General features: G+C 38.9%; 1 protein-coding gene across 1 annotated transcript; it reads right to left on the bottom strand.

The window, feature by feature from the left end:
• Positions 1 to 14,501: 14,501 nt before the first annotated feature.
• Positions 14,502 to 15,943, bottom strand: LOC119536440 (glutamate-rich protein 1-like). Its single transcript, XM_037839226.1, has one exon. The coding sequence runs from the start codon at positions 15,886 to 15,888 to the stop codon at positions 14,893 to 14,895; it is 996 nt and encodes a 331-aa protein (XP_037695154.1). The 5' UTR covers positions 15,889 to 15,943; the 3' UTR covers positions 14,502 to 14,892.
• Between the last annotated feature and the right edge of the window lie 2,310 nt (positions 15,944 to 18,253).

The raw sequence follows: 18,253 nt of genomic DNA, 5'->3' as shown, positions 1-18,253 counted from the left end.
TTGAGATATATTCACATACCACGCAGTCATACAAAACAAATCGTACTTTCGATTGTTCACAGTACCATTACATAGTTGTACATTCATCACCTAAATCAATCCCTGACACCTTCATTAGCACACACACAAAAATAACAAGAATAATAATTAGAGTGAAAAAGAGCAATTGAAGTAAAAAAGAACACTGGTACCTTTGTATGTTTGTTTGTTTGTTTCCTTCCCCTATTTTTCTACTCATCCATCCATAAACTAGACAAAGTGGAGTGTGGTCCTTATGGCTTTCCCAATCCCATTGTCACCCCTCATAAGCTACATTTTTATTCAATTGTCTTCGAGATTCATGGGTTCTGGGTTGTAGTTTGATAGTTTCAGGTATCCACCACCAGCTACCCCAATTCTTTAGAACCTAAAAAGGGTTGTCTAAAGTGTGCATAAGAGTGCCCACCAGAGTGACCTCTCGGCTCCTTTTGCATTCTCTCTGCCACTGAAGCTTATTTCATTTCCTTTCACATCCCCCTTTTGGTCAAGAAGATGTTCTCCGTCCCACGATGCCGGGTCTACATTCCTCCCCGGGAGTCATATTCCACGTTGCCAGGGAGATTCACTCCCCTGGGTGTCTGATCCCACGTAGGGGGGAGGGCAGTGATTTCACCTTTCAAGTTGGCTTAGCCAGAGAGAGAGGGCCACATCTGAGCAACAAAGAGGCATTCAGGAGGAGACTCTTAGGCACAAATATAGGGAGGCCTAGCCTCTCCTTTGCAGCAACCGTCTTCCCAAGTCCTCACCAGTTCTTATACTCCACCTCAGTCACCTGCTCGTACCACAGTGTTCTGGGCCAGGTCATCACTACTCAGAAATCATGAATTCAAACACCAACTAGGTGACTACAATCTCCAGTCCTCCCAGCTTGCTGCATGTGTTTTCTTTATCCTCAGGACTTTCAGTCCAAGACCACCTCCATTTTCTCCCATCACAACTAGCTTCCCAGCTCAGATTCCATGACCACCATTTTCCTCACACATCCTGGCAGACTGGTGCTACTCTAAATTTGTAGCCCCACTCAGGCTCTCAACACTGCCTACCAATCTTACTCTGGTTCTTTGGCCCATCACTTCTTCCACTTTTCAAAACCATGATTTCAAAGTTTTTCCACTTGAAAGCTCTGATAGTCCTTTGCCTCTCCCGCTATGTCCGGATGATAACCTTGCCTTTGAGAAAGTAGAAGCCATCAGACAATAACTTCCTCAATTTACTGACACTATACTTACAAATTTATATCCATCCTCTCTTGAGAAAAAAGGCGCTATAGTAATATATATAAAAATGGTTATGGGTGCAGGTTCTGTGCTCAGATGTTTTATTTCATATCTGGACTCATCAACTGCCAACTGTGTAATTTTGGGTAAAATATCTAATGTTTCAATGACTCATTTTCCTCATCTGTAGAATGAATAATACTTTCTCAGATTGTTGCAAGGACTAAACATTATAAGTAAAGGAATTACCTGTCATATAGAAAGTGGCCAGTAAAGGCCAGTTATTACATTATTTTCATTAGGTTGAACCTATGAAATTGTCATAGGTGAAAAGTAAAGAACACTTAAATATCAACAATTTCAATAGTTCAATGTTATTATTATTAATAATGTAGTCTGGGGGTAGTCCTTACCCTTATTCAAAAACAACCACTTCATGTATTCTCTCTGACTCACTTCTGCCTTTTCAGACTCATTATCAATTATCTCCTTTCTCTCCTGTATATTTGTCTTAAGCATTTATATCTGATTTTTTTTTGCATCATCAATTAAATGTGCTCTACTCTTCCAGTTAAAAATAAATTAATACATAAAAATGAATGAATAAATGAATAATTCTTAGATATCTATCTCCAAGACCTTTCCTAGCCAAAACTCTCTGACTTCTTCCTCCAATTCTGCCCAATTCTATCTCACGTGAGCTTTCAGTGTTATCCAAATCAGATGACTACTCTTCTTCTTAAAACAAATTCTCTCCATTTGGCTTCTTTCATCACACTCTTGATTTACTGTTTATATTTGACCATTCCTTCTCAATTTCCTTTGCCAGCTCCTACTAGTTCCTCCTGTACTTTAAGTGTCAGATTTCCTTATGGCTCAGTCCTCTGGTGTTATTTCATTCAACATTACTAGTTCTCAAAGTGTGGTCCTCGGACCAGCAGCATCAGCATTACCTGGGAAGTTGCTAGAAATGCAAGTTCTCAGGCTCTGCCTCATACTTACTGAACCAAAAACTCTAGGGTGGAGTCCAGTAGCTAGCTATGTTTTAACCAGCCCTCCAGGTGATTCCCATACATGCTAAAGTTTGAGAACTACAGCTCTATACTTTCTACCTAGATGCTCAGCCACTCCAATGACTTCAATTATTATGTATATACTGACTCTCAAAATTACATCTCTAGCCCAGATTTCTCCTCTGTTCTATTTGGATGTTTTCACAGACACCTCAAACTCAAAGCATGTAACATTGAACTCATGATCTGCTGCAAACCTGGTCCCACTACTCATCATGGAAAAGAAGCCTAAGTCACTACTGGAGGAGTCATTATCCATGGTCTTGCCATGATGTATATCGGGTGGGCAGTGGGGAAAGGAAAGATGGCTCCATGAGGCATAACTCCCAGCTGCAGCAGCAAAGAATTTCTGTCCTTATGTATGTAAATCACATTCTTTCATCCCCTGGTGGTACATGTTCCCTTTTAATGGCATGCGAGTCAGCTTCAGGGCGACTGCTCAAATAAAACATGCACTTTCTGCAATATAGTGCATCATCAGTATTTTTAAAAACTTTTAAAAGTCTGATTGGATTCAACTCCATTCACATTTTGGCAAGACCCTTCAACATTACATTTGTCAATGAAAGAAAAGGAAGTTCTGTTATATCCTTTAAATATAATTTTAGCTGTTTTAAATTTTTGAATGGTTGTAAAACAGTTTAAACCATTTTATTGAGAGGTGTAAGGAACAGAAGTCCTAGCAGCAGTGTCTCTCGTTTGGTGTCCTTGCTGATGTCCAACTGGTCACTGTACTTGGCCTGTGGACAGATCAGTGACATAATTTAGGCATAGTAATCGGGTATTGTTTTTGGCTGCTTTGCCTTTAGGCCTGCTTCTCTGGCTTTCCTAGAGATTCTGTAAACTAATATCCATTAATCAATTTTTTTTTTTTAACAGGGTTAGAATGGGTTCTGTTGATTGTAAGAACTCTGTCTGAAACAGGAGCACTCCAATTAGAGGGAGTGCTTCTGTTTGCAAAACTTAGAAGGCAAAGAACATGAAGCATCTTGAGAATTGGAGCTGTTGAGTATTTGAGTGTTACTGGACTGGAAGGCAGGTGAGATCAGATACAGGAGATGGTAGCAGGGCTTATAAAATGGGCATTGAGTCATTTTAATCAGGAAGGCAACAAGATCATATTTGCACTCTGGCAGCCATATAGGGATATAAGCGAGACAAGAAGCAAAGAGAACTATTAGGAGACACTTGGAGTAATAACAGTGAGAAATGATGAGTCCCTGAAAAAGTCAGTGATGGTAAGGATAAAGAGGATGGGACAGAGTAAGGAGATATTTAGGAGATAGAAGAAATTAAAATGTTGATGGATTGAATGTAAGCTAAATGCCAAAGTCCTTAATGAATGTAGGGCAATGACAGGGAAGTCAGAAGACAAATGGACAAGTAGACAGTCCAGTTAGACAGCGTGTTTAGGTGGTATATAGTGCAAAGAGGAGGGATTTTTTTTTTTTAATGTTTGGAGGCAGAGGTATAATTATGAAGATTGCCATTCCTTTTTCTTTCAGGGTTTGCAGTACATGAAGTGATATTATCAGGAAGTAGGCCAATCCTCTGGGAAAAAGTTGAGGTGTTAGAAGTTTCCTTACTTTGGATTGAGAGCACTAGGGAGAATGATGGCTTGGTCAGGGGAGAGGAAAGTCATGGAAAGATGAATGGGGAGGGAGATTACAAGTGCAGAAGAATATTAGGAGGAGAATGTGGAGCAAGACGGAAGAGAGGTTATTGGATGATATGATGTGAGCTTATAAGCAAGGATGACATGGATATAGCCCTAGTGGGCTAAGCCTCAGGGTTTCAAGTGAAACTCAGGTTAAAGCATCACCAGTTGCTGTGCAGGTCTGAGGCCCAATGAACCTGAGGCTGCGTGATCTAACAGTACTCTCAGCAGCTTAATGACACTGGCAGACTTTGCCTGTGCTTATATTTCCAAACAAATATTGGTGGGAAGTATGGCTCTGAGAAAATCTTAGGCAGAGAGATTAATCAATTCCCATGCCTTAGAAGTTTGAAACAGCACAAGTTACAGGTGACCAAAGAATTTAGTAAATCTCTGGATGGAGCCAGCTGTAGCCTAAAGTGTTCCAAATCCCTCCTTCATTTAAAAATGTTGAAAGCATTCAAATTTATGTTGGGAAATTAACTCTGAAAGCTGGCAGAAGTTTCTATATGTGCAATGATCCCTAATTTCTTTGGAGAGTCTTCATTCATTGATTCCTTTTTCATTTAGTTAGTTCATTCAAACATATACTGAAACATTGATTGCCAATTAGCAAAGGCCTGAACCCCAACTTCACAAATAACTTTTTTTTTTAATCATCATTTTATTGAGATATATTCACATACCACGCAGTCATACAAAACAAATTGTACTTTCGATTGTTTACAGTACCATTACATAGTTGTACATTCATCACCTAAATCAATCCCTGACACCTTCATTAGCACACACACAAAAATAACAAGAATAATAATTAAAGTGAAAAAGAGCAATTGAAGTAAAAAAGAACACTGGGTACCTTTGTCTGTTTGTTTCCTTCCCCTATTTTTCTACTCATCCATCCATAAACTAGACAAAGTGGAGTTTGGTCCTTATGGCATTCCCAATCCCACTGTCACCCCTCATAAGCTACATTTTTATACAACTGTCTTCGAGATTCATGGGTTCTGGGTTGTAGTTTAATAGTTTCAGGTATCCACCACCAGCTACCCCAATTCTTTAGAACCTAAAAAAGGTTGTCTAAAGTGTGCGTAAGAGTGCCCACCAGAGTGATCTCTCGGCTCCTTTTGGAATCTCTCTGCCACTGAAGCTTATTTCATTTCCTTTCACATCCCCCTTTTGGTCAAGAAGATGTTCTCCATCCCACGATGCCGGGTCTACATTCCTCCCCGGGAGTCATATTCCACGTTGCCAGGGAGATTCATTTCCCTGGGTGTCTGATCCCATGTAGGGGGGAGGGCAGTGATTTCACCTTTCAAGTTGGCTTAGCCAGAGAGAGAGGGCCACATCTGAGCAACAAAGAGGCATTCAGGAGGAGACTCTTAGGCACAAATACAGGGAGGCCTAGCCTCTCCTTTGCAGCAACCGTCTTCCCAAGGGTAAAACTTATGGTAGAGGGCTCAACCCATCAAACCACCAGTCCCCTATGTCTGTGGTCATGTTAGCAACCATGGAGGTGGGGTAGGCGAATACCCCTGCATTCTCCACAGGCTCCTCAAGGGGGCACTACATCTTTTTTTTTTTTTTCCTTGTTTGTCTTTTATCTTTTTTTTTTTTTAACTTTCCCTTCTTTTTTAAATCAACTGTATGAAAAAAAAAGTTAAAAAGAAAACAAACATACAATAAAAGAACATTTCAAAGAGACCATAACAAGGGAGTAAGAAAAAGACAACTAACCTAAGATAACTGCTTAACTTCCAACATGTTCCTACTTTACCCCAAGAAAGTTACATAATATAGCAACATTTCAGTGAACTTGTTCCTACTACATCCATCATAAATTAACAGACCATAGTCATTTCTGGGCATCCCCAGAACGTTAAATAGCTTATCTGTTCTTCTTGGATTATTGTACCCCCTTCCTTAATTGCTCTCTACTGCTAGTTCCCCTACATTCTACATTATAAACCATTTGTTTTACATTTTTCAAAGTTCACATTAGTGGTAGCATATAATATTTCTCTTTTTGTCCCTGGCTTATTTCGCTCAGCATTATGTCTTCAAGGTTCATCCATGTTGTCATATGTTTCACCAGATCGTTCCTTCTTACTGCCGCGTAGTATTCCATCGTATGTATATACCACATTTTATTTATCCACTCATCTGTTGAAGGACATTTGGGTTGTTTCCATCTCTTGGCAATTGTGAATAATGCTGCTATGAACATTGGCGTGCAGATATCTGTTCGTGTCACTGCTTTCCGATCTTCCGGGTATATACCGAGAAGTGCAATCGCTGGATCGAATGGTAGCTCTATATCTAGTTTTCTAAGGAACTGCCAGACTGACTTCCAGAGTGGCTGAACCATTATACAGTCCCACCAACAATGAATAAGAGTTCCAATTTCTCCACATCCCCTCCAGCATTTGTAGTTTCTTGTTTGTTTAATGGCAGCCATTCTAACCGGTGTTAGATGGTATCTCATTGTGGTCTTAATTTGCATCTCTCTAATAGCTAGTGAAGCTGAACATTTTTTCATGTGTTTCTTGGCCATTTGTATTTCCTCTTCAGAGAACTGTCTTTTCATATCTTTTGCCCATTTTATAATTGGGCTGTCTGTACTATTGTCATTGAGTTGTAGGATTTCTTTGTATATGCAAGATATCAGTCTTTTGTCAGATACATGGTTTCCAAAAATTTTTTCCCATTGAGTTGGCTGCCTCTTTACCTTTTTGAGAAATTCCTTTGAGGTGCAGAAACTTCTAAGCTTGAGGAGTTCCCATTTATCTATTTTCTCTTTTGTTGCTTGTGCTTTGGGTGTAAAGTCTAGGAAGTGGCCTCCTAATACAAGGTCTTGAAGATGTTTTCCTACATTATCTTCTAGGAGTTTTATGGTACTTTCTTTTATATTGAGATCTTTGGTCCATTTTGAGTTAATTTTTGTGTAGGGGGTGAGGTAGGGGTCCTCTTTCATTCTTTTGGATATGGATATCCAACTCTCCCAGCCCCATTTGTTGAAAAGACCATTATGGCTCAGTTCGGTGACTTTGGGGGCCTTATCAAAGATCAGTCGGCCATAGATCTGAGGGTCTATCTCTGAATTCTCAATTCGATTCCATTGATATATATGTCTATCTTTGTGCCAGTACCATGCTGTTTTGGCAACTGTGGCTTTATAATAAGCTTCAAAGTCAGGGAGTGTAAGTCCTCCCACTTCGTTTTTCTTTTTTAGAGTGTCTTTAGCAATTCGAGGCATCTTCCCTTTCCAAATAAATTTGATAACTAGCTTTTCCAAGTCTGCAAAGTAGGTTGTTGGAATTTTGATTGGGATTGCATTGAATCTGTAGATGAGTTTGGGTAGAATTGACATCTTAATGACATTTACCCTTCCTATCCATGAACATGGAATATTTTTCCATCTTTTAAGGTCCCCTTCTATTTCTTTTAGTAGAGTTATGTAGTTTTCTTTGTATAGGTCTTTTACATCTTTGGTTAAGTTTATTCCTAGGTACTTGATTTTTTTAGTTGCTATTGAAAATGGTATCTTTTTCTTGAGTGTCTCTTCAGTTTGTTCATTTCTAGCATATAGAAACATTACTGACTTATGTGCATTAATCTTGTATCCCGCTACTTTGCTAAATTTGTTTATTAGCTCTAGTAGGTGTATCGTTGATTTCTCAGGGTTTTCTAGATATAAGATCATATCATCTGCAAGCAATGACAGTTTTACTTCTTCTTTTCCAATTTGGATGCCTTTTATTTCTTTGTCTTGCCAGATTGCCCTGGCTAGCACTTCCAGCACAATGTTGAATAACAGTGGTGACAGCGGGCATCCTTGTCTTGTTCCTGATCTTAGAGGGAAGGCTTTCAGTCTCTCACCATTGAGTACTATGCTGGCTGTGGGTTTTTCATATATGCTCTTTATCATGTTGAGGAAGTTTCCTTCAATTCCTACCTTTTGAAGTGTTTTTATCAAAAAGGGATGTTGGATTTTGTCAAATGCTTTTTCAGCATCTATTGAGATGATCAATTGATTTTTCCCTTTCGAGTTTTTAATGTGTTGTAATACATTGATTGTTTTTCTTATGTTGAACCATCCTTGCATGCCTGGAATGAACCCCACTTGGTCATGGTGTATGATTTTTTTAATGTGTCTTTGGATTCGATTTGCAAGTATTTTGTTGAGGATTTTTGCATCTATATTCATTAGGGAGATTGGCCGGTAGTTTTCCTTTTTTGTAGCATCTTTGCCTGGTTTTGGTATTAGATTGATGTTAGCTTCATAAAATGAGTTAGGTAGTGTTCCATTTTTTTCAATGTTTTGAAAGAGTTTGAGTAAGATTGGTGTCAGTTCTTTCTGGAAAGTTTGGTAGAATTCCCCTGTGAAGCCCTGGGCATTTATTTGTGGGAAGATTTTTGATGACTGATTGGATCTCTTTGCTTGTGATGGGTTAGTTGAGGTCTTCTGTTTCTTCTCTGGTCAGTCTAGGTTGTTCATATGTTTCCAGGAAATTGTCCATTTCTTCTACATTATCCAGTTTGTTGCCATACAGTTGTTCATAATATCCTCTTATAATTTTTTTAATTTCTTCAGGATCTGCAGTTATGTCACCTTTTTCATTCATTATTTTGTTTATATGGGTCTTGTCTCTTTTTGATTTTGTCAGTCTAGCTAGGGGCTTGTCAATCTTGTTGATATTCTCAAAGAACCAACTTTTGGTGATATTTATCCTCTCTATTGTTTTTTTGTTCTCTATGTCATTTATTTCTGCTTTAATCCTTGTTATTTCTTTTCTTCTACTTGGTTTAGGATTGGTTTGCTGTTCGTTTTCTAGCTTCTTCAGTTGATCCATTAGTTCTTTGATTTTGGCTCTTTCTTCCTTTTTAATATATGCGTTTAGTGCTATAAATTTCCCCCTTAGCACTGCTTTTGCTGCATCCCATAGGTATTGGTATGTTGTGTTCTCATTTTCATTCGTCTCTATATATTTAGCAATTTCTCTTGCTATTTCTTTGTTAACCCACTGATTGTTTAGGAGTGTGTTGTTTAACCTCCAGGTATTTGTGAATTTTCTAAGTCTGATGGTTATTGACTTCTAATTGTATTCCATTGTGGTCAGAGAATGGGCTTTGAATAATTTCAATCTTTTTAAATTTATTGAGGCTTGTTTTATGTCCCAGCATATGATCTATTCTGGAGAAAGTTCCGTGAGCACTAGAAAAGTATGTGTATCCTGGTGATTTGGGATGTAATGTCCTGTAGATGTCTGTTAAATCTAATTCATTTATCAGATTGTTTAGGTTTTCAATTTCCTTATTGGTCTTCTGTCTGGTTGATCTATCTATAGGAGAGAGTGATGTGTTGAAGTCTCCCACAATTATTGTGGAAACATCAATTGCTTCCTTTAGTTTTGCCAGTGTTTCTCTCATGTATTTTGTGGCACCTTGATTGGGTGCATAGACATTTACGATTGTTATTTCTTCTTGCTGAATTGACCCTTTTATTAGTATGTAGTGGCCTTCTTTGTCTCTCAAAACATCCCTGCATTTGAAGTCTATTTTATCTGAGATTAATATTGCTACACCTGCTTTCTTTTGGCTGTAGCTTGCATGAAATATTTTTTTCCATCCTTTCACTTTCAGTTTCTTTGTGTCCCTGTGTCTAAGATGAGTCTCTTGTATGCAACATATTGATGGTTCATTTTTTTTGATCCATTCTGCGAATCTATATCTTTTAATTGGGGAGTTTAATCCATTTACATTCAACGTTAAAACCGTGGAGGCATTTCTTGAATCGGCCATCTTATCCTTTGGTTTATGTTTGCCATATTTTTCCCTCTCTCTATTAATATCCTTTATTGTACCCATACCGAATCTCTTTAGTACTGAACCTTTCTCCAAGTCTTTCTGTCCTGTCTTTGTTTCTCTGTCTGTAGGGCTCCCTTTAGTATCTCCAGTAGGGCAGGTCTCTTGTTAGCAAATTCTCTCAGCATTTGTTTGTCTGTGAAAAATTTAAGCTCTCCCTCAAATTTGAAGGAGAGCTTTGTTGGATAAAGTATTCTTGGCTGGAAATTCCTCTCACTCAGAATTTTAAATATATCGTGCCACTGCCTTCTCGTCTCCATGGTGGCTGCTGAGTAGTCACTACTTAGTCTTATGCTGTTTCCTTTGTATGTGGTGAATTGCTTTTCTCTTGCTGCTTTCAGAACTTGCTCCTTCTCTTCTATGTTTGACAGTGTGATCAGTATATGTCTCGGAGTGGGTTTTTTTGGATTTATTCTATTTGGAGTTCGCTGAGCATTTATGATTTGTGTATTTATGTTGTTTAGAAGATTTGGGAAGTTTTCCCCAACAATTTCTTTGAATACTCTTCCTAGACCTTTACCCTTTTCTTCCCCTTCTGGGACACCAATGAGTCTTATATTTGGACGTTTCATATTATCTATCATATCCCTGAGGTCCATTTCGAGTTTTTCAATTTTTTTCCCCATTCTTTCTTTTATGCTTTCATTTTCCATTCTGTCATCTTCCAGGTCACTGATTCGTTGTTCAACTTCCTCTAGTCTTGTACTATGAGTGTCCAGAATCTTTTTAATTTGGTCAACAGTTTCTTTAATTTCCATAAGATCATCCATTTTTTTATTTAGTCTTGCTATGTCTTCTTTATGCTCTTCTAGGGTCTTCTTGATTTCCTTCATATCCCGTACTATGGTCTCATTGTTCATCTTTAGTTCTTTGAGTAACTGCTCTAGGTGCTGTGTCTCTTCTGGTATTTTGATTTGGGTGCTTGGGCTTGGGTTATCCATATCGTCTGGTTTTTTCATATGCTTTATAATTTTCTGTTGTTTTTGGCCTCGTGGCATTTGCTGAACTTGATAGGGTTCTTTTAGGGTTTGTAGACCTATTGAAGTCCTTATCTCTAATTTATCAAATCTACAGCTTCGTGGAGTACACTTTCTCTAACTAACCAGCAGGTGGCATCCACGAGCCACCTGTTCTCCACAAGCCAGTTCTCCCCTGCTTAGCCTTTTTGGTGAGTGGGGGAGTGAGTCTTGTGGGGCCCAATTGGTGTACCAAGCTTGCGTGTGTAGTTGGTGTTGCCTGCCCTGTATGTGGGGCGTGTTTCTGGGCAGTCGGGGAGGGGGGGTGGCCCTAACAATCAAATCTCCCTGATGATCCTAGAGTTTTAAAGCTGCTGCAATAGTCTAATCCTTCAGTTCAGTCCTGCCACAGTTTGTCTCTGCCACTGACCCACAAGTCTTTGGTATTGGCGTATGGCTCCTGAGACTTGCAAGTGGGCCCCTCTTCCAGGCTGTGCACCCCGGGTCCTCTGTTGAGGGATGACTGTGCTATGTCACAGGTGAGTGCCGTCCCCCCAGGGCAGTTCTGGGCTGCTGGGCTGTGTAGGGAGGCTCCCAGTCTGCTCAAATGATGGCTGAATGGGGCTTTGTTAATTCACACTGCTCCACCTTCCCAGCTCTGGGACATTCAGCTGAGGTTGCAGGGAAGGCTAATGTCCACGCCCATTTTTGTGGTGTGTGCCTGTTATTTGAAGCACTTCCGTCACACTGGGTTGTCTGGGGCAGCTCTGGGCTATGGGGCTGGCGATGGGCAGGAGTGTTTCCTGTCCACCAGGATGGTGGCTGTGAGCGGACACCCCCCTTTTCTTGGGAAGTTGTGTTGTTTAGTGAATTTTCTCATCCACTGGATTATTGCCTTTTGTCTCAGAGCTCTCTTAGTTCTGCTCTTGACTTGACGTGCCCAAATTGCAATTCTTTGAAGCTTTCTGTATTGGGCTTCTTAGAGTAATTGTTTTAGAAAAAGAAAAAAGGATTAAAAAAAAAAAAAAAAAAAAAACGGCCCTCCTCAGAGATCTAATGGGTTATTGAAATGCTAATAGACAAAGCAACCAGGGCCATTAAGGAAAGGTCCACAGGGCAGAGAGATCAGCTTTGCTTCGGGATTTGCATATGCGCCTCAAGGCCTGAGCTCCGCCCTTCCCCTTTCTGTGTTCACCAGAACTCCAAAAATCCTCTGCTTTTATTTTGGAGTTTTTCGTATTGTTTTTTTTCTATGCCTGTCTCCTCTCTGCTGGGCTGGCTGCTCTCAGAGTCTCTGGTGTCTGGTCTCAGTCTATCTATGGTTGGAGTTTGAATCAGTAGAATGAGTTTCCGATAAGAGCAGCCACTGCAGTTCTCCCTTCTCCTTCCCGGAGCTGACAGCCCCTCCTCCCCCGGGACTGAGACTGGCAGGGAGGGGCGCGGGTCCCCTGGCCGCAAAAACTTACAGATTTCGCTGATCTCAGCAGTTCCACGTTTTCATGAGTGTTGTATGAAGTATGCCCAAAGACAGATTGCTCTGTGGTGTCCAGTCCACGCAGTTCCTGGCTTTTTACCTACTTTCCTGGAGGAGTAACTAAAACTTACAGCTCACCAGTCTGCCATCTTGCCCGGCCTCCCAACTTTTTTTTTAAATCTTCATTTTATTGAGATATATTCACATACCACACACACCACAAAACAAATTGTACATTCGATTGTTCACAGTACCATTACATAGTTGTACATTCATTACCTAAATCAATCCCTGACACCTTCATTAGCACACACACAAAAATAACAAGAATAATAATTAAAGTGAAAAAGAGCAATTAAAGTAAAAAAGAACACTGGGTACCTTTGTCTGTTTGTTTGTTTGTTTCCTTCCCCTATTTTTCTACTCATCCATCCATAAACTAGACAAAGGGGAGTGTGGTCCCTATGGCTTTCCCAATCCCATTGTCACCCCTCATAAGCTACATTTTTATACAATTGTCTTCGAGATTCATGGGTTCTGGGTTGTAGTTTGATAGTTTCAGGTATCTACCACCAGCTACCCCAATTCTTTAGAACCTAAAAAGGGTTGTCTAAACTGTGTGTAAGAGTGCCCACCAGAGTGACCTCTCGGCTCCTTTTGGAATCTCTCTGCCACTGAAGCTTATTTCATTTCCTTTCACATCCCCCTTTTGGTCAAGAAGATGTTCTCCATCCCACGATGCCGGGTCTACATTCCTCCCCGGGAGTCATATTCCACGTTGCTAGGGAGATTCACTCCCCTGGGTGTCTGATCCCACGTAGTGGGGAGGGCAGTGATTTCACCTGCCAAATTGGCTTAGCTAGAGAGAGAGGGCCACATCTGAGCAACAAAGAGGCATTCGGGAGGAGGCTCTTAGGCACAATTATAGGGAGGCCTAGCCTCTCCTTTGCAGCAACAGTCTTCCCAAGGGTAAATCCTGTGGTAGAGGGCTCAACCCATCAAACCACCAGTCCCCTATGTCTGTGGTCATGTTAGCAACCATTGAGGTGGGGTAGGCCAATACCCCTGCATTCTCCACAGGCTCCTCAAGGGGGCTCTACATATTTTTTTTCTTGTTTTTTTTTTTTAACTTTTTTTTTTTTAAATCAACTGTATGAAAAATAAAAAAATAAAAAAAAAATTAAGAAAAACAAACATACCATAAAAGAACATTTCAAAGAGACCATAACAAGGGAGTAAGAAAAAGACAACCTAACCTAAGGTAACTACTTTACTTCCAACATGTTCCTACTCTACCTCAAGAAAGTTACCTAATATAGCAGCATTTCTGTGAACTTGTTCCTACTATATCCATCAGAAATTAACAGACCATAGTCATTCCTGGGCATTCCCAGAACGTTAAATTTACCCATGACAGCTTATCTGTTCTTCTTGGATTATTGTTCCCCCTTCCTTAATTGCTCTCTATTGCTAGTTCCCCTACATTCTACATTACAAACCATTTGTTTTACATTTTTCAAAGTTCACATTAGTGGTAGCATATAATATTTCTCTTTTTGTGCCTGGCTTACTTCGCTCAGCATTATGTCTTCAAGGTTCATCCATGTTGTCATATGTTTCACGAGATTGTTCTTCTTACTGCCGTGTAGTATTCCATCGTGTGTATATACCACATTTTATTTATCCACTCATCTGTTGAAGGACATTTGGGTTGTTTCCATCTCTTGGCAATTGTGAATAATGCTGCTATGAACATTGGCGTGCAGATATCTGTTCGTGTCACTGCTTTCCGATCTTCCGGGTATATACCGAGAAGTGCAATGGCCGGATCGAAGGGTAACTCTATATCTAGTTTTCTAAGGAACTGCCAGACTGACTTCCAGAGTGGCTGAACCATTATACAGTCCCACCAACAATGAATAAGAGTTCCAATTTCCCCACATTCCCTCCAGCATTTGTAGTTTCCTGTTTGTTTAATGGCAGCCATTCTAACCGGTGTTAGATGGTATCTCATTGTGGTCTTAATTTGCATCTCTCTAATAGCTAGTGAAGCTGAACATTTTTTCATATGTTTCTTGGCCATTTGTATTTCCTCTTCAGAGAACTGTCTTTTCATATCTTTTGCCCATTTTATAATTGGGCTGCCTGTACTATTGTCATTGAGTTGTAGGATTTCTTTTTTTTTTTTTTTTTTTTAAACCAGAATGTTTTAATTTTTATAAAGCAGCCTTAAAACTTTGAAATACTAGGTGATCTAAAACATTAAAAAACATATAATAACCTTAAACTATACAGTTTATTCAATTTAAACAATGCCTATTTTCAAATTTTACAGAAATTAGAAAAACAAACTTTGTGTAGTAATTCAAGACATATACAATTGCAAATAAGTGAAAAATTTCAAGTTTTATTCCAATTCTTCAGCATCTCAGATGACATCTTGCCTGCTATGTACAAACACATGAATAAATAATATGGTACAAATGTTTTCAAAGTTCACATGATTTGGGCTACAAAGAAAAAATAGGGAATTTAACTCTCAGCCCATTTTATATTTCTCTTCTGTATTTTTTTCTTAAGTTTCATCTCTTCTTAAGTAGACATACTGATTCTATTCACTGTTTTTCTCAGGAAGAATATGTGTAATCCAGTAATTAAAGAAAGTTGAGATTACTCTGGCCTGGTCAGGAGGCATCATGCAATGTTCTGGGAACATTTCCAGAGCACTTTTCAATCTTTCAATATCTTGCAAGAGTAACAGTGTTTTCATGTGATCCAGAATGAACACATCTGAGGGAGACATGCTGTGAGATTCAAGATGTTTAAATAGCTCTTCGGTAGTTTCCACAAAGGCAGTTGAATCGGAATCTTTGGAGACACCATCATAAAAGTAAATTTCTTGTGTTGACTTCAGGAAGTTTAGGATAGCATCTGCCTTTTCATTAGCACTGCCACCGTCTTCCTCGTTGGTGTCTTTAACATCTTCTCCATCAGTGTCCCTTACGTCTTCCTGTTCACTGTTGCTCTCCTCAGGCTGGTACATGAAATTGATGCCAGAGGCTTTTGTTAGTAAGCCAGCTGCTTTCTTCTTTTTAATTTGCTGTTTCTTTTTCAGTTTCCTTTTTTTATTTTTGCTTATTGTGGTGCCATCTGTGTGCTGCGGCTGTAATTTTTCTTGTAAAAGACTCTTCTGTTTTTCTAACTCTGATTGTTCTGCATGGACATTACTGTGATTTTTAAAATTTTTCTTTGATTTATGCTTTCTAGTTCTTTTTCTTTTTGGTTGTTCATGAAGATCCAGATCTTCTGTGTCATCATCACTGGAGGACTTTTCAGATTCTGTGCAACTGTTCAACTCTGGCAAACATGGAATGTATCCCTCAGGAGGCAGACTTACTGTGTACAGCCGTCTTTCAGACTGCATCTCAGTGTCACCACCTGTAGAAGGTTGAATGCTCTCGGATTTTGCTTTCTTAGGCGTCACTTTCTCGGGTGGTTTCTCCGAGGTGAGAGTCACTGGTGCTTTCTTTTCTTGGCCATTTGGAACATTAGGAAAAAGCTTCTTCAGCACTTTTTCCACAAACACTTGCTTCCTGATGTTGGACATCGCTCTCAACCCAGGGCGACGCAGTGGGGAGCCCCAGCCAGGTCCCAGACACACCATCCCGGGAACAACCAGGATTTCTTTATATAAGCAAGATATCAGTCTTTTGTCAGATACATGGTTTCCAAAAATTTTTTCCCATTGAGTTGGCTGCCTCTTTACCTTTCTGAGAAATTCCTTTGAGGTGCAGAAACTTCTAAGCTTGAGGAGTTCCCATTTATCTATTTTTTCTTTTGTTGCTTGTGCTTTGGGTTTAAAGTCTAGAAAGTGGCCGCCTAATACAAGGTCTTGAAGATGTTTTCCTACATTATCTTCTAGGAGTTTTATGGTACTTTCTTTTACATTGAGATCTTTGGTCATTTTGAGTTAATTTTTGTGTAGGGTGTGAGGTAGGGGTCCTCTTTCATTCTTTTGGATATGGATATCCAACTCTCCCAGCCCCATTTGTTGAAAAGACCAACAAATAACTTTTTACATACCCAGTTTTAAGCTATTACTAAATGTTCAGGAACTTTAGAAATGTTTGTCAAAAGTACAAACTTTGAGGAGGAAATAATAATAACCTGCTAACTAAGCAGGTTCTCATTGTACTTAGGATTATAGATTACAAAATGTCTAAATAACCCCTTCATTCAAGCCATGAACAAGATATTATAACTTAATAGAATATTTCTTAATGATATTATAGTTCTCTCTATATTACACTTATTTTGCTGTTTGTGACACTCTCTCGTCAGCACAAGTGGTTAAAAAACAGTGATCATGATCTTCCAGCTCGACCTTCCAGCTTCTTCAGAACTAGAAAAAACGGAATTAACCTTTGTTTTTTGCCATATGGAAAAATTAATCTGAACCTGGATTTCTGCACATTTCTCTGGGAGGGAGACATATGATTAGGGTTATTTTCTGGGCTGGCATCAACGGAAACATGGGAGTTAGAATTTTCTCCTTTATTGCCTCCTTCAATACAACCATGAATTCCATGTAGGAAAACTTAAGGTATGTATGTAGGCCTTGGAAAGGGAAATATATCAAACATTACACATCTAACAACATAAAAATGATATGTCAAACATTCCTATTCTTCTCAGTCCTTTTGGCCACCCAAAGGAAACTTATTAGCCTTTCACCCAGTATTCAACTTTGTTATTGGCTTCCTACCCCATAGTTTTTATTTTTCCTCACTGCTCTGCCCATCTTGTTGCACAAAGAAAATAAACCCAAAGCAAGACAAACAAGGATTTCTTATTTCCTGGGAAGCAATTTAGCCCTCTGTTTTTTGAGATGCAGTTACCAAGTCTCATCACTTGCCCTTCATAACTTATTAAAATATATTCTTATAGAAGTACAGTTCTCTTTTGAAAATGACTACTAGTACTAGCTATTTAGAAAATACATAAATATATCACCTATCATATTTGCATTTGGTTTTACAAATGCCAAATATTCTAGCCTACTGAAATTAAAATTCTTTTATGAATGCACAAGAAAAGGCACGCTTTTCATGAAACATTGTATTAATAAATACAGAGCAAATGAATCTGCATAATTTCAGTTTATCTTTTCATAAACTCTACCTGTCACTTTTCATTCAGTTGTTATTCCTCATTAGTGTTGCAAATTGTGATATCTGTACACTGGAAAAATTATCTGACTGTTTTTCCCTGATATAGATTTAATATAGAAAGTTGTGGGTTTTTTTTTTTTTTTTTTTTTTTTTGATTCAAGAAATACATATTGAACACTGAATGTGTTCATTTGTAGTTGACAGTCTGCCTGGGAAGACCAGAGAGCACATAGCACATAGCTAACAATGATGCAGCAGCCTGAAGCAGGTGCAGTAAAGGTGAGACTGGCATTTTCAATTAGTAATTATTGAATTGAATGTAGCGAAGTGGTTCTCCTGAGGGTTCTTTATGTCTTTCAAATGTGGTCATTGTATAAGTTTTAACCAGCCAATGGAACCTCAAAGTTGGCTTTGTTTGATATGTTCAGGGAATTCTGTACTAGATAGTAATCTTGTTTGTTTGGCAACTGCAGTTCTTCACTTCTTGGAAACATGAAAGAGACTTAAATGTTTTCAAAGCACATTTCCTAGTTTTATAGTATGTTTTCAAACTGGAATCCAAAGAGATATCCCTTTTTACTGGTGTCATCTTAAAAATTTTTGTTTAGCAAAATTATTCTTTACCATAAAAAATATAACTTCCAAACTTTGCATCACTAATCCACCCTGAGGTTTAAATGAAAGACAACTTTGGAAATATGGCTAAAAAACAACAACAAAAACTTGTTCTGGGTTATTTAGTTAAAATGACAATTTTTCCAGCTAAAAAAACATTCATTCCACAGCTTGGTACAATTACAT

Source organism: Choloepus didactylus, chromosome 6, assembly GCF_015220235.1.
Source record: "Choloepus didactylus isolate mChoDid1 chromosome 6, mChoDid1.pri, whole genome shotgun sequence".
In the NCBI taxonomy this organism is placed as follows: Eukaryota; Metazoa; Chordata; class Mammalia; order Pilosa; family Megalonychidae; genus Choloepus; species Choloepus didactylus.
The sequence above is the reverse complement of the archived record's forward strand: the minus strand, read 5'-3'. Positions and strand labels throughout refer to the sequence as shown.

Bases quoted from the DNA above. Each gene is read 5' to 3' on its own strand.
- LOC119536440 (XM_037839226.1), bottom strand. From the start codon at position 15,888: ATGTCCAACATCAGGAAGCAAGTGTTTGTGGAAAAAGTGCTGAAGAAG.